This window comes from Botryllus schlosseri, chromosome 13, assembly GCF_051294905.1.
Source record: "Botryllus schlosseri isolate E-star chromosome 13, Bs_hap1, whole genome shotgun sequence".
In the NCBI taxonomy this organism is placed as follows: domain Eukaryota; kingdom Metazoa; phylum Chordata; class Ascidiacea; order Stolidobranchia; family Styelidae; genus Botryllus; species Botryllus schlosseri.
Window position 1 is genome coordinate 906,382 of NC_137248.1, and position 17,327 is coordinate 923,708.

General features: G+C 39.0%; 1 protein-coding gene across 1 annotated transcript; it reads right to left on the reverse strand.

The window, feature by feature from the left end:
* Positions 1–2,851: 2,851 nt before the first annotated feature.
* LOC145453186 (cleavage and polyadenylation specificity factor subunit 2-like) lies at positions 2,852–16,811 on the reverse strand. The gene is made up of 21 exons (XM_080331163.1): positions 16,526–16,811; positions 16,143–16,219; positions 15,152–15,311; positions 14,567–14,672; positions 13,904–14,047; positions 12,091–12,237; positions 11,939–12,027; positions 11,503–11,601; positions 10,784–10,906; positions 9,422–9,589; positions 8,821–8,906; positions 8,664–8,754; positions 8,442–8,545; positions 7,996–8,102; positions 7,154–7,293; positions 6,946–7,095; positions 6,162–6,296; positions 5,842–5,893; positions 4,943–5,013; positions 4,089–4,223; positions 2,852–3,205 (listed from the first exon to the last, which is right to left on the reverse strand). The coding sequence occupies exons 1-21, from the start codon at positions 16,595–16,597 to the stop codon at positions 3,113–3,115; spliced, it is 2,349 nt and encodes a 782-aa protein (XP_080187289.1). The 5' UTR covers positions 16,598–16,811; the 3' UTR covers positions 2,852–3,112.
* Positions 16,812–17,327: the final 516 nt, after the last annotated feature.

The following is a 17,327-nucleotide window of genomic DNA, read 5'->3' on the forward strand; positions in this document are numbered from 1 at the left end:
TCACAAGTGACACCGGCGTATCTTGAACAATCCGAACATACACAAGATACAGTGATTTATTCGACACCGTTTACTTGATGACTTGAAATTGACTCGTAAATTTTGCTCCGAGTCACGAGTCAATGCGCATTTTTAAAGCTTCGAGTCAAGTCAAGTCAAGTCATTTTTCCAAAGTGACTCGAGTCAAGTCAAGTCATACGAAAAAGTTGACTCGAGTCTGACTCGAGTCAAGTCATGACTCGAGTCATCCCAACACTGGGTCCAGGTGGGTGGCCTATCTGATTTCTAAGACTACTCCAATAAGTCGTTTCGACACCTTTCCATCGTTTCATTGTATCGCAGTATTGTGATGTTTTGAAATGATGAAAACATTATTAAACTGATACGCAATTACGTTCAATTCATGTCGTTAGCCCAAGCGTTGGAGGTTCATCTGAGCTCATATTTCCGTGTGTCGCCGTTCTTACTGTGGCAAAAAAGCGAAGTGTGTTGGAAATTCGATAGCTAACCATTAACCTCCCATCATGAGTAAGGATACCTCATATCGAAAGTATTATGGAATCGCGGGTACGTTTGAGTTGTTGTTTTTGATACTCGGGTATATCGGTTTTTATCTGTACGATACGTGAACATGAACACGTCCACTGTAGTATACTCTTACTCTGCGGTGTGTGAATTGAACTGATATTATCAAGTGAAAAAAATGATATCAAGTTGCAGAACAGTACAGATTCATGTCATCAGTAAAGACTGACATAGCATGATCACTACTAGTCAACCCTCAAGGAAAGGAAGTTACGTGTTAGGTGTTTTTGCGGCATATACACCGGCCCATGACACGATCTGCGCTTGTATACCATTTACTGGACCACGATCTCGCCTTCCGTCAGATGTCACCTCATTTTGTCGCTTGTCTTTTACTATGCATTCGGTGTGCAGTGCATGCCTCAATTTTACATCCCCTGAGCCAGAGGTCTCAAACTCAAATGTGCTTGCGGGCCATTTTTCCAGTTTTGACGACGGCGCGGGCCGCAGCATTTATAGGGGTATTCTATGTCATTCCAAGTAGGCCTTATTTGTCGGGAATGAATTTTCCTATTGAAAGTGAGCCGATCCAGCAGACTGACAGTAAACACACATCTTTAAAATATGATTTACGTTTGCATCAATTTAGGCCTGGCACGAAAAGAATCATCACATTTGAATAGAATTGTTGTTGTACTTGATATATAGGCCTATTTACTATAAAATATAGACACCATACGGGCGGACAAATGTATGATGCCATCATAAAAGCTATCAGGTTATAATTTTCAGCTACTTTGAATCCAACAGACTGATAATAGAGGCTGATCTGATATATCAAAACATTTTTAAGTTGAGCATTGTAATTCCAATCCAGGATTCGTGTATACTTCTGATAAGTAGGCTATTAAACTCATTGCCAAATATCGTCAAATATAGGAGCAGAAAAAAATATAAATATATTAATGAATGTGTCCAAGTTATTGAAATGTCGGAACGCCGAACGGCCCATTGCTGTTACATCGTTGTAGTGTACCACTACGGTACTCGGTACCTTTAAGTGGCCTTAATAACATGATTTAGCGACCAAAGATGTAACTAACAGATTGCCAATGGCTGCCATAACTATACTTGCTTAGTTAGCGAAATACCAAGCTTCGACCTTCTGATCTATTATTATTCCACTGATACGCGATTTGATTGTTGCGTCCGTTCTAACAAATTTACGGCATCCCGAGTCACTTCAAGTCCACTCGAGTCATTTTCATTTTGCCATCGAGTTAGCCCGAGTCTGAGTAATTCTAAGAAAGGTCGCGTCCAAATCCAACTCACAAATGTCAGTCTAGAATCGTCTAAGGGTCCGGTTTTGTTATCATATGAATTGGAAATTAGCGGAATAGTGAATGTTCCACTGCGTGGTAGCGTTTGCAATTGATGTGATAGTGAAGTTTGATGAATAGTTTAAGGCTTTCGGAGCAATTTAAGAGGGAATTTTTACTTTGTAACCTGAAAAGATATATGTGACACTTATATTTTGTAAAACTAATAAAAATGTAAAATGTCGTCGCGGGCCGCACAAAATCCTCTGGCGGGCCGCGTGTTTGAGACTAGGGCTGGGCACAATGATTCGAGTACTCGAATCTGAATCGAGTATTAATTTTAATGATTCGAGTCGAGTAGTAAAAGACGATTTTTCGAGTACTGAAAGTATACGCTCTTCACCACTGAAAGTTGATTTATCAACGAGGAGTTTATCAACGAGTTTATGCTAATTTCACTGTTGAAGCCTTGAAATCTTGATTGGCCGTATCGTAGCATACGAAACATGAAGTACAAAGCTACGAACGTTACTGGAAATAGCACATTTCCGAAGTCATGATCATCCCACAATATTGTCACCAAGTGCAATGAAATCGGTATGGTCGAAAAAAATAACAAAGTATCCTTAATATGATGGATAACAGGCATTATATTCTTTGTGGTCGCTTAAAAGGTACATATTTGAACTTTGACAACTAATATTCTGCTATGACGTCATAATGAGTGATACTCGATTACTCGACTCGACTCGAAGCATTTTACGTGATTCAGAATCGAATCACTCAGGTACTCGATTTTGCCCAGGCCTATTCAAGACCTCTGCCCTAAGCCCATGTGGGCGTCTGATTTCAAAGACTACTCCAAGCCGTTTTTACACTTTCCTATCTTTTCATTGTATCGCAGTCTTCTGGCGTTTCGAAATGATGGAATTGTTAAGAACTTGATACTGATGCATTGATCTTGTAAATGCCCCTGAGCTCAGACCAAAACCAAAGTAAACCTGCAATTAGCGAAGATAGCCTCAGTAGCCATTTCAAGGAAAATCACTTTTCCAGTCAAACAAGATCAAAAATATCAGAGTAACAAAAATGATTGCAGAAAAGGCATCATTTTACGACAACCACGAAAGAAATAAAAAAACGCATGTGAGATTTGCATGGACCAGTTTGGGTCAGGAGTCAGCACCGAGTAGACCCACTCAAGATACGATAAAACTTCATCCCGTGGATTCTTGATAGCTTTTCCCATCTTTCAGGCACAGTGAAACTTACAATATGGCGTACTGTTGATATAACAACTCCCTGATTTTATAGTAATCTTCGGAAAGGCAACCTTCCATGTCGACGTGGCCCTGATGAGTCTGTATTACAAGACAAATTGAATGTATCAGAACTACATGAACACATCATAACTCAGTTGTAATCAAGTCACAGGTCTATCTTAGTTTCATAGCCTCGGGTCAAGTCATAATATCATTTTCAATTTTGAGTCATATAATGTCGAGACTGGAGTCAAAGTCAGTAGGGCTGTTCAAAAATTACTTTTTCTTTCAATCTTCACAGGCTCCCTGATAAAATTATTAGGTTACCTAGAAAAAGCTGCACACCAATTCTGGCTTAATTATAACCAGTGGAAGCCAAGTTATTGCAGCAGAATATTTTGGATTCATTTCATCATTTTTTTCGAATTTGACTGACCACTCCACGAAATTGTAAGGTTGTCTGAAAAAACGATGCACAACAAATTTGACTCAATACCAACCCGTAGAAGCGCAGTTATTGATGTTCGCAAAAATGAATGAATAATTACAGAATTTGCCGCCGTAGATACTATTTTTTTTCCAATCACAGTTTTCAGTTTTTCAGACGAAACAAGGCCTAAAATACTTACTTTTTACTAACTCGGAAATCGCTAATTCTACTTGTACTGAATGTGAATTTATGTTCTTAGTTGTACTTCCAGTTCTAGAAGTAGATGACCTCAAGTATGACTACTTTGACCGCTACATATTCAGATAAAAGACAGATTCTGGCACGATTAGTCTCCAACCGTGACTTGATTGAGTCACATGCAAGTCAGGTCAATACACAGAGTGACTCCAGTCGAGTCGAGTCATTTTCCATATTTGAGATAATCACTCGAGTCGAGTCACTGAAAACTTGTGACTCGAGTCATTACAAACCTGTATCACAGTTGCTCTCTAGGCGAGTTCAAACTAAACAAATGTGATGCACATTACTCACCCTGCGTATCGCCACACTGCTGTTGCAAATCAGGACCCCGCCGATAAATTCCGCGTGGACTCCTTCTTTCAATAAGATTTGTTTGAAATCCGACAATCTGAGTTCGTTCACGAAATACGACCGATGTCCGGAATTCTGCTCGGGAAGAAAGAAGCTCGTTGCACGGGTCACACACGGCAGTGAGCATTAGGGCTCTTCAAAAATGACTTTTTCTCAAATCGTACTGGCTACTTGAGAAATTTGTTAGGTTACCTAATTTAAGCCTACACACAAAATTTGGTTCAATTCCAACCAGTAGCCGCATTGCTACAAGAGAAGAAAGTTTCTATTCATTATATAAGAACAAATAGCAAAAAATTTGAAAATTTTCCGCTCAACCCATGAAAGTGTTAGGTCGCGCGTAGAAACAATGTACACCAAATTTGGTTCAATTCCAACCAGTGGAAGCGGAGTTATTGCCGTCGAAAAATTTGGATTATGAATAAAATAGTAATTACGGTGACCAATTCTTCAATTATTTACTATAGTGGTACCCACCGTAAATACTATTTTATTCAAATTCAAATTTTTCGACGGCCATAACTCCGCTTCCACTGGTGGGAATTGAACCAAATTTTGTGTGCAGGCTTAAATTAGGTAACCTAACAATTTTATCAAGTAGCCAGTACGATTTGATAAAAAAGGTCATTTTTGAAGAGCCCTATTGTACAAACTACCTAACTGGTTAGGTGAAGGTCAGGCGGTTCTAGCTCTAGCCGAGTGGTTCTAGTTCTGAGATTCAAAAATTGAGTCGTTCTAGTGGCACATTTGGAAAAGCCAGTAGTTTGTACGAGTCTGAATTTGAGAATAGTTACCTCGCCGGCATTCATCGGTACCAAGTTTGGGATCAAGTCTTTTCTGGCGTCATCCGTATCCTTGGCTTGCCCTAAAATATTTCAACAGACAATTGAGTAAAATCAGTATAAAATTGCACTGTCTGGCCGTTGTAGGCCGAGGCGTAAGTTTGAACAACAAATTTCATGAATTCATTCGTCTCCTTTCTGAATACGATCGAAATATTTCATATCATATCAAAGATCGATTGTTGATATACAATGTTCTTATCAATTCTCTACTAGTTGTTGACGATTACCCCTGATGAGTGTCAGCCAAAAATATTCGGGTTATCATTCAATGGTATGTTGAAGTTCATGAGGTTGTAATGACTCGAGTCACGATTTTCTGATGACTCGACTTCACTCGAGTCATTTTCTCAAAATACGGAAATGACTCGACTCGAGTCATTACGCATGACTCGACACACAGACGGCCAAGACCGATATTTCATCGTAACTTCGAAGAATATTAAAGTAACCTCCCTATTGGGATTGCGTCTATTGGTACTAGTACTTGAAAATGCGATCAGAAACTGCTAAAAGTGAGGAAAACTACTATATTAGAAATGCGAACCATTCAATATCACCAAACAGAGTTATAAAAAGTGAGTTTAACAAGATTTTAGCTGGAAACTGAGCAGTCAACACATTGACTTGGACTCGAGTCATAATACCATGACTCGGACTCGACCCTCCGATCGATGACTTGGACTCGGACTTGACTCGGTGGTGAGATGAAAATGACTCGACTTGACTCGAGTCAAATCTATAAAAGTGAAATTGACTTGTGACTCGGAGCCTAGTGACTTGGTTACAACCCTGCAGTTCAAGACCTCCAAGAGTCTCTTCATATCAAGTAATTGAGGCACGCTACTCACCATAACCCCCTGCAGGCAGATCTACTTCCATCGGTTCAGCCGCGATGCCATTCTGAAGCAGAGTAATCGTTTTACACACACCAGGAACAGTTGGAGCGAATCAATCTTTTCGTATGCACAGAAGACGTCACAATAGTATGAATGATGTAGGACATTCAAATATGTACCTTTCATGCCAGTTCTACAACGCATTGAAGATAATTTAGAATAGATTTGCACTACGTGTTTCGTACGCTGTGATGCCACCAATTAAGGTTTCAAGGCTTTCATAGCGGAAAATAGTATCTCTTCACGAAGGCAGATATGAATTGAAAACTCACGTTTTGACCGGGAAGAACGTCGAGGGCTCCGACGTGGGATTCGGAAAAGTCAAGTTTGGCGTCCAGCCAGCACACTTGCGAGTCTTTGGCTTTGAAAAACCGCAACGTGTTCACCACGGAGTCTTTCAATCTCACCTGCAGATATATACACAACGTCAAGAAGTAGCAGCAGAATGGAACAAACTATCAATCAAGATAGTTGATGGTCAGTTAACTACTCGTGTTTTGAGTGGTTCTACTTGAGGATTTTGAAAAGTGAGTAGTTCTAGTCCTAGTTGCACATTTTTGAAATATTGAGTCGTCGTTTGGCGTGAGACCGATGTTCTTGCGGCCTTTTCAGTTCAGAGTCATCGCTACTAACAGTGCTTTAGCCAGGGCTGGGTTTGGACGGTCAAACACCTCCATTTACGTTGATTCGATCTAGCTATGTTTTAAAGGTTGTTAATTCTAGTTCTGGTTGCGAGATTTTAAAATTGAGTACCGGTAGTTCTAGTTCTAGTCCTGAGTTTTGATGAGACAGTAGTTCTAGTTGAGAGTTTTTAAAATTTAGTAGTTCTAGTTCTGAGTTTTGAATTTTGATAAGTCAGTAATTCTAGTTGAGAGTTTTCTAAAGTGAGAAGTTCTAGTTGAGAGTTTTTAAAAAGGAGTAGTTTTAGTTCCGGTAGCGAGTTTAAGACTGAGAAGTATTAGTTGCAAAACTGAGCTGCATTAGTTGTAGTTTTAACCACACATTATAAAAATACAGTAGTTTAGACAGTAGGACAAGCGTATCTTGTGAACTCGCCTGATATATATGCCGCTCTTTCGTGGTATCGACAACTTGGTCTACTGCTGGAGTAAAAACTTTCACGGCATCGGCAGAAGAAGGGAACGCCTTCTGGATGGAATCTGCAAGTTTGGCCGTGTTTTTGGGAGAACCTCGGACGACAATCACCTGTAGCGTTGTAGACAGTCTTGTTTCATGATGACACTCGGAAAGAATAAATACCGACCTCGAGCGGCTTGATCTGCTGTATGATTTTCATGATGGATTCGCCGTCGGAACGGCCTTCAAAGTCGATGTAGGAGACGGAGCACTTCACTTCCACGTTACGCGTTTCGCGGACGCACTTTGTCGGAACTTCCGTCTCCTCTGCATGAAAGCGTTGTGATTATGCGAATCCCCATGTTCAGCCTTAGCAATTGCTAGAACCACGTTCGAGCGACACTTTCTACCAGAGACAGACAGCTCTGCACACTAGGGCTCTTCAAAAATGACATTTTTTCTCAAATCGTACTGGCTACTTGATAAAATTGTTAGGTTACCTAATTTAAGCCTACACATCAAATTTGGTTCGATTCCAACCAGTAACCGCATTGCTACAGGAGAAGAAAGTTTCTATTTATCATATAAAAATAAATAACAAAAAATTTGAAAATTTTCTGTTCACCCCATGAAAGTGTTAGGTTGTCTATAGAGACATTGTTCACCAAATTTGGTTCAATTCCAAACAGTGGAAGCGGAGTTATTGCCGTCGAAAAATTTGGATTATGAATAAAATAGTATTTACGGTGACCGATTCTTTAAATATTTATTATACTGGTGCCCACCGTAAGTACTATTTTATTCAAATTTAAATTTTTTGACGATAATAACTCCGCTTCCACTGGTTGGAATTGAACCAAATTTGGTGTGTAAGCTTAAATTAGGTAACCTAACAATATTATCAAGTAGCCAGTACGCTTTGACAAAAAAAGTAATTTTTGAAGAGCCCTACTGCACACCCTAGTTTCATTATCAGAGACAGAAGAGATTCAGAGAATGTCAGGTATAAGAAAAGCGTTTTCAAAATACCTTCTTTTTCTGCCTCTGCCTTTTTTTCAACTTCCACTTTCTCTTTGGCGTTGGCGATGATCTCTTTCTCTGCCAGCAGACTGTCGGCAGTTTTGTAATCGTCGGGGCTGAAGAAAATACAGTTGCAGACAGTATTGTACAAACTAATGGATTTTGAAAAAGCGCAACTAGAACTAGAACTACTCAATATTTCAAATCTGCAATTAGATCTAGAACTAGAACTACTCACTTTTCAAAATTCGCAACTCGAACTAGAACTACTCACTCTTCAAAATCCACAACTAGAACTAGAATTACTCACTTTCCAAAATGCGCAACTAGATCTAGAACTAGAATTAATCACTTTTCAATATCCACAACTAGAACTAGAAGTACGCAAGTAACCGTCAAGTAACTAGATTTGCAATTTGTAGGCTACTATTCTGCGACGTACAACAATATCTTACTTTATGATTTCTCCATATTCATCCCACTTGATTCTTGTTTCTACGTACGGAAACATGGGATACGTTTTTTTGGCTTGTTTGAAAAACCCGCCTTTCTTTGCATTCTGGAGAAATTCTTGTGTTAGTTACTGCGAATCTCTAGAACGTTATCGTGAAAAAGGAAATGGTTCCGTTGAACTAGCGGCGATTCGGATGGACGTTACAATCAACCAATCGACTCACTTCAGACGGCACCAGTAAGTCATGCTTCACTGTCTTCATGGCCGGTACTTTTTCCTCAGCGTCACTCTCGTCGCTGGAGACTTGTTCGATGCTGGAAGTAGGTAGAAAAAAAATTGAGGTAAAAAAAAATTAAAATTTTTTTTTTGTAGATTCCTACATTTTTTTATTCTGCGCTTTTTTAGCTTGCTTCCTCCTCTCGAATTCGTCAAGCTCCTCCCCGAACATCGCGACCCGCTTTCTGATCTGCAGAACAGAGTTGCTCAGTCAAAAAATTCGAAATTAGATTAAAATCGGAATGATAGCTACACTCTCTTTCCAAATTAGATTACAAATAAAACAACCGAATTCGCAAAAACCTGGATTTGAATAAAATAGTATTTACGGTGAGCACCACTTTAATAAATTACACTGGTTGGAATTGAACCAAATTTGGTGAACATCGTTTCTATAGACAACCTAACAGTTTCATGGGGTGAACAGAAAATTTTCAAATTTTTATATAATAAATAGAAATTTTCCTCTGTAGCAATGCGGCTACTGGTTGGAATTGAACCAAATTTGGTGTGTAGGCTTAAATTAGGTAACCTAACAATTTTATCAAGTAGCCAGTGCGATCAGAATTGTAATGTGAGCATAGAAACATTTCACAAACTAGAATAAAACAAGATTATCGACATTTCGCTCCAATCAGATCACTAGAATGTCTCGTTGACCACGTCTGACATTGACAGCATGAATTTTCGTCAAAACATTCTCACCTCCAAATTTATACTAGAAATGCCCGGATTGCTCATCAGACTGTGCGAAAGCGTCCCTGGCGAGCTTCTGCCCGTGATTATGACCGAATTCCGCGGGTCCGAACACCACCTCACGAACAGCTGCCGCGAAAATCCGCTCTCCATGTCCAGCGTGCTGGCCAGGACGCACTAGGAAAAAGAGAGCCGTCAGATTACAAGGCCGTAAATCAGGGGGTCCTCACCATTTTTACACAATGGCCCCGGTATATTTTCAAACGAAGAGAAACGGTCATCTAAATCAAAACCTGGTTCAAACCAGACTTGGACAACTAGGAAATTTCCATCTTTTCCAAATTAGATTGGAATTAGAATTATAGCTACACAGATTTTTCTAAATTAGATTGTTATTAGATTGATAGCGACACAGATCTTTCCAGACTAGATTAGAATTCCTGAATTTGCAAGAACTTGTACATTGCATAAGTTCACTTCATATCAAATCAGAACTCATCCTCATAAGCATCAGAACAGCGAATATCTACCGACCAGGGTTGTAACCAAGCCACAAGGCTCCGAGTCACGAGTCAATCTCACTTTTATAGTTTTGACTCAAGTCAAGTCGAGTCATTTTCAACTCGTCACCGAGTCAAGTCCGAGTCATGGGATAATGACTCGAGTCCGAGTCCAAGTCACTGTGTTGACTGCTCAGTTTCCTGTTGAAGTCTTGTTAAACCCACTGCTATAACTCTGTTTGGTGATATCGAATGGTTTGTATTTATGATATACTAAATCTCCTCACTTTTAATAGTTTCTGGTCGCATTTTTCAAGTACCAGTACCAATAGACGAAGTCCCAATAGGGTGGTTACTTGACTATTCTTCGAAATTACAATGAAATGTCGGTTTTGGCAGTCTGAGTCACGAGTCAAATGACTTGGTTCAAGTCACGCGCAATGACTCGAGTCGAGTCATTTCCGTATTTTGAGAAAATAACTTGAGTCAAGTCGAGTCGTCAGAAAATGGTGACTCAAGTCTGACTCGAGTTGAGTCATGACTCAAGTCTGACTCGATTTGAGTCATGACTCGAGTCATTACAAGCCTGCTACAGACCGAACATGGCCTTTTGCACTATACAGTTCTCCTGTAGCATTTTCCGAAAACCCAGAAAATAGATTAGAATTACAATCTCAAACATTAGATTAGAATTACAATTACAAGGTAAACTCAAGATCAAGACTCGAATACAATGTTTTTTTTTCACGGCCCCTGTAAAAGGCTCCAAAATTGAGAACACCTCCTGTAAAGTGTAAATGAACATGGACGCAACGCAAATGCGACACTATATTCATAAACGGCAGCCCCTGGCACGAAATAAAAAGCTCACTTTTGGGTTAGAGACTTGGGCCAGGTCTCCGAGGTTGTGGCATAGCTTCAAATGCTTGAATTGAAAAGGACTGTTTCTCTGATCCGTGAAGGAATTGATGATTTTGTCGCTCATCCATTCCATCTGAAGAAAAGAAATGAAACTTTTCAACAGCATCATAACATAACAACACTGAACACATTTCACATTACAGTTTATTGGTATGTTCGACTAATATTTCACTGGGAGGCTCTCAAAGCATCCAGAAATGTTGATCACGTACAAGCAATGCTGGATATTCTACTCAAATAATGCAACAAAAAATTCACATCATAATTCGAAGCTACAAGCACCTGCAAATCAAACCGGGGTCCACAGAACTGGTTGTTTCTTCAGGGGGCCGTGAAAAGGCACTGTTTTCTAGTCATCAGATAGCTTTTTGGAGATCTATTAACCTGACCGCAACTATGTCAAAGTGATGATAATTTTTTAAGGAGATGTCTTCCGAAAGTTGGGGTACACCAAACACGGAACTGCCAAAAAAAGTTCCCCCTGGACGACAATAATGTCATATGATATATTTCCAAACAAAGACTTACTTCATACCTTAAAATGTTTGCTACTCGTCTTAAAAAGCGACAGAATTCTAAAAAATCCTAGAATCACTTTCAGAATAAGCCAAGTAGAGAGAATTACCGGTCAATGTGAAAACGCAGAACATGTCAGCAGAATTTACCCACCATCGATTTTGCGAATTCCACCACATTGTACGTTACATTGTTGAGCATCGCAAGGGAATACGCCCCCAAACCAGATCTGGCATCGTTCCAGAGTTGGTCCTGTTGAATTAACGCGACACGATACTACAGTTTTGCAAAATACAGAAAAAAATATGACACGAGACTACCAATAAGGCTGGGCATAATCCAAAACCGAGCAGAGTATTACTCATGATGACGTCACAGCAGTATAAATAATGTAATAAGTACATTTTATGCGACCACAAAGAATATAGTAGCAGTTCTGTATCACATTAAATATGAATTGGTATTTTTTTGTACCATACCTATTTCATTGCGCTGTTATCGAAAATATAATTATTGTCGATAAATAAACATTAAGTGGCAAAATGCGTATTATTTTAGTATTCGAATCATTATGCCTCGCACTAATTACCAGTAAAATGGCGAGTTCCAGAACGCGACCAGCCGTGTCGACAGCGATCAAGACATTGCCATCCCCTCTCATGGTCTCAATTATTTTTGCTGCAGGGAAAAAATAATCAGACATACATATTTGTTACGTGAACAGAATCACATTTTTCCTACTCAAAAGCTCTTCGTCTCGAACTTTTCTCCGAGTCTGCTGATACGATGCATTGAACGCATCCGTGATAAGTAGTTGAGGCGGCCGGGCCGGCCCTGCGATACCGCTGCGGCCGGATGTCTCGCTCAAGGATTCCAGTAAGGAACAGCCTGCAATTTGCACGATATGCTTCTACAAGAACTTCAATATACAATTGAATAACACTTTCGTATTGAAATGAATGTTGGAGCCCTTGGAGGTAGGCCTACCGAACTTCCGTATACATTGGAATAATGTATTTGTATTGAAATGGAATCAAACATTTTCGTCAGAGGTAATTGTCTGGTAGAAAATTGAAGATAACTTTGTATATCAACATTAGCGCTGTTAAAAAAAAACTTGTCCTTCAGATTTCACTGGTTACTTGATAAAACTGTTAGGTTGGTTTAAAAAAACGCTGCACACCGACTTTGGCTCCATTCCAACCAGTAGAAGCGAGACTCGTGCAGTAGAAAGTTATGAATTTATCATTAAAAAACAAAAAAATAGAACTTCAAAATTTTTCTGTCGACCCCATAAAATTGTTAGGCTGTCAGTAGAGATGACGCACACCAAATTTGGCTCCGTTCCAACCACTAGAAGCGAAGTTATTGCAGTAGATAAATTTCTAATTCCATGATTTTATAGTAAATAATTGAAGCATCAGTCACCGTAAATACTATTTTATTCAAATCGAGATTTTTCTACTGCAATAACTCCGCTTCTAGTGGTTGGAATTGAGCCAAATTTGGTGTGCAACGTTTTTTTCACCAACCTAACAATTTTATCAAGTAGCCAGTGAAATCACAAGGTTTTTTTTGAACAGCCCTAATCAACATCCTATCACAGGCTTAAGATAGGCTTCATCTCATATAAAATAGTACATTGAGGTACCAATTTTTATGCCTGTGATCAATGTTCTCTCTAAGCTGTGCAGTGTGCACGTGCACAAATGCGCAGTGATGACACGGCCTCTGCGCACAGAAAATCCAAGTTGCGCACAAAAAATCCGAAGTGATGACGTTTTTTTACTCGTTACGCACTGTTGTTCAAGGGTCTGCGCCATAGGTGCCGAACCTAGGTATGCAAGGTATGCCACGCATACCTAGACATTTTTTTAGGTATGCGGCATACCTAGAATTCGGTTTGGTATGTATCGGCATAAACGTCAATTGTGTTATCTAGAACAAATCGCAATGTATTTCCGTTTACGACATTACCTGCAGCCGCTTATATGAGCGAGATAGCCCGTTGCGCGCGGCCAATTAGCGAGAAGCGTGTTGCCAATTAGCGAGATCCGTCTGTGCACAATAGGGCTGTTCAAAAATAACTTTTTTTCCCGAATCTTGCGAGCTCCATGAATAAATCGTTAGGTTACCTTGAAAAACGACGCACACCAAATTTGGATTCATTCCAACCAATATTCGCTGATTTCGTAGAGTTTGAAAATTTTGAGTTTACCCAAAAATGCAAAAAAATTTTTTTCCAAATTTTTCTGTCAACCCCATGAAATTGTTGCGATGTCTTAAAAGACGATGCAAAACAAATCTGACTCAATTCCAAGCCGTAGAAGCTGAGTTATTTGAGTTTTTTTATGATAATTCTTGGATTATTCACCGATCAAGGATAGACGGACAGAAATTGAATTTCCAAGTTTTCAAATTCAGCCATTCTAATTCAAATCTAATTTGGTGAAGCATATGACTGTCAGCTGAAAATATTCGTGTTCATTTCAATATGACTATTATATTGAACATTATAATGCACTCGACTCAGATAGGTCATCTTAGCACAAACCGTTCAAATGCCGCTCTCTTTTGTGATTGAAATCGACGGCGTATACGATCTCTCCTTCTTCGTCTGCCTTCATGATTTTCCACGACGTGCCTCCGATGATGTGTGCTGCGTGAATGGGAGCTATCGATAGACCGTGACCTTTGTCTGCAAGAACCACAAAATATCAAAATGGATAAAAGTCCTGGATCGTAACTAGGACTAGGCACAATGGTTCGACTATCAATTGTAATGATTGGAGTCAATTAGTGAGATGCTATTTCTCTTCAGTATTTATATTAAACAGAAATTTTTACAAAATGTTTTAATGCTTTTACTCACCGAATAAGGTTCGAAACCCACGGTTGGTTACAGCATTCAAAACACAGAAGCAAAGCTACAAACGTGAGTGGAAATGACATTTCTATGAAGTCGTGATCAATCCACAGCATTGTTGCAAAGTGCAATGGAATAGGTAAGGTCAAAAAATACCAAATTATCTTTAATATGGTGTAGAACTGGCATTATATTCTTTGTGATCGCATAACAGGTACATGTTTGAACTCTCCACACCGTTCACGCTGTTATGACGTCATCATGAGTGATACCCGAATACTCAACTCGAAGCCAATTACTCGGATTCAGAATTGAATCACCCAGGCGTAATCAAATCAACAAATCTCTAACCTTTTAAATGGACCGTTTGATTATGCTTCACTTGAATGATTCGATCGAATGCCAGATCCACGTCGTCCAGGCTGAATTTATCGAAATCTTCTGTGTTGTGATGCGACTATCAGTCCATTGAACAAATAAAAAAGAATCGCTTAGTATCACCAAGCCCTAGTTTTTCATTTGTTCGAGTTTTTAGAAGTAGTTCTAGTTGACGGGATATGTTTCACAGTCATCAGATCGATCATTACACGGTTTTGACATTGCACACACTGCACCAGTGCTTAATTTACTATTTTCTGTTCATTTTCAAGACAAACATATATGGAAGTGCAATAGAAACACGAACATGGGACTTATGCATCTTTGAAGCCCAAAACGAGCTTTCTAGTGCAAGCTGTTATCAAGATATGCACAGCCACTGGAGGGCGTCCAAGCCATCAAGACAAGTCTTGTTTTCACTGTCGTCTAATCTGGCTTGCTCCTATCGGATTAATGAATGTGGTTTGAAAATTTCATGTTGCCCTTGGGCCGATAACGTTCCAATAACGCACTATTACCATTCCGAAAAGATACCAATAAGCAATAGCAATAGCATACCTGATACAGATCATACATGAACATCTGTCCCATTTTGTACACAGGAACAGTCGCATAGATAGGACAATTCATGCCTAGCTTCCCAACCAAGTACGGCAAGCATCCAAGATGTTGGGAGTCAGGAAAGGACAGCAATATAGCATCAATTTGGCTCATGTGTCTAAAAGTCAAAAAATCACAGTTACCTGTTGAGGGATCATGAATAAAAAACAAGGCAAGAAATAAAATTATCATTACTACACAATATGGCGGAGTTTCAGTATAAGTTATGCGTATGATTTCAGATGAACACGCTTTTACGTCACTGCTCGCTGTTTCATCAAAGTGTAGTGTAGGATTGTTGAAAAATACTTTTTTTCGAGTGTTATTGGCTACTCTATAAATTTGTCAGATAGACTAAAAAACGTTGCACACTAAATTTTGCTCAATTCTGACCTGAAGAAGCGAAGCCAAGCCATTAGAGATGAAAAATTTTCAATTCATTAAAAAAATGGATAATAATTCTCAAATTTTACTGGCAATCCCGTTAAATTGTCTAGAAAAAGGCTTCACACCAACCCCTAGAAGAGAAGGTGTTCAAAATTTTCGATAATTTGAAATATTAGTATTTACGGTGGGTAGAATTATTAATCAAAAAATTTCTCACCATCAATACTTTTCATTTCAAATGCAAAATTTTACACTCGAATAACTTCGCATTTAATGGTTGGAATTGAGCCAAATTTAGTGCGCAGCGTTTTTTAACCAGCCTAACAATTTCATCACATAGCCGGTCAAGTTTGAAGAAAAAAGTTATTTTTGGTAAATCTAGTGTGTATTATTTCTAGCAGACAAATGGTGAACTGGAAACGACATAAAATTAGTAGGCAACAATCCGATTTGAACCTAGTTAGAATACATAAAATGCATCATCTATCAAACAGGAAAGGACATTGCATGAAATTAAGCAAAGCATACAAATTGGTCAGAGGGCCGGAGAAAAAATCAATACCTTCGGATCTTCCTGATAATGGTATCCGAGAACCACTCGTCCCATCCGCAGTCGAGAAGAAAAGTAAATTCATCGACCTGAACCATAAATAACAGTTGTTGGAACATACCCTTCAAATCAATGATTTCTGCAATATTTTTTTTTCTCATAATATCCGTTCGTTCCATAGGCGACTTGTCATTGCACCGTATATTTGGTATTATTAGAGTTGCTACATTATCTGTGGGTTTGGTGTATGCATTTAAATGCGTGGATTTAGTTTTGAGGGGAGGTTATCCGGAATCAGAGTGAGTGAGTGGGGCTGACTATTACAGTATAAATTTTCAATTTAATGACGGTTAACAAAATTACCAAGCATAAACACAAATCGATTAAGATCAAACCTGCAACAGGTAGCAGTTTGGTTCTTCATTCTTAGCTCCAGACAAGGCTGTGAACTTGATAATTGACGTCATGAAGAGCTGGTACAATAATTCAATCTAATCTATACAAGCACTATACAACGTCAACCAAAAATTTAAATTCAACTATAGGGACGCGATCTGGACACTGGGCAGAATTGGAGAACTGGAATTAGAATCATAGCGTAGCCATCCATTTTTCTAAAAATTACATTAGAATTCGAATGACTGAGTTCGCAAAAAAATTAATTTCAATTCAGCGTCCATCCTACACCAATTTCAATTACTAAACTAATGCAATTACATGCATATGTGATATGATATAATCACATCTGAACTTCAAAGTGGAGCGTTTTGCAGCCCGAGCACTGCTGTACCACTGCTGTCATCTGGGCCGAATACTTGTATGAAATTTCCTACGCGGAGAAAAGATATGACCTACCATTACCACTTTTAACAAATTACCTCCGGGAGGATAAGTTAATACCTTTTCTGGATTCAATAGTGGTATAAATTACTTAACAATATGAAATAGCTTATTTCCAGCCGATATTTGTGTGATGTGATCGCATTCGCAACAATACACCATTGCTTCGGTCAATTTGACCCTATCAATATATCTTATCGGTAGGGTAAGTTATACTTTGTTCCGGAACATGAGTTATACCTTTTCTGAATCTCATAGTCGTCTACTTTACGCCCAAGTTGAAAAGAACTTATTTTGAGGTACACAAGTAACCCTAAAATCCAACTGAATACGTCGGATCTAATCGCTACAAAGGGC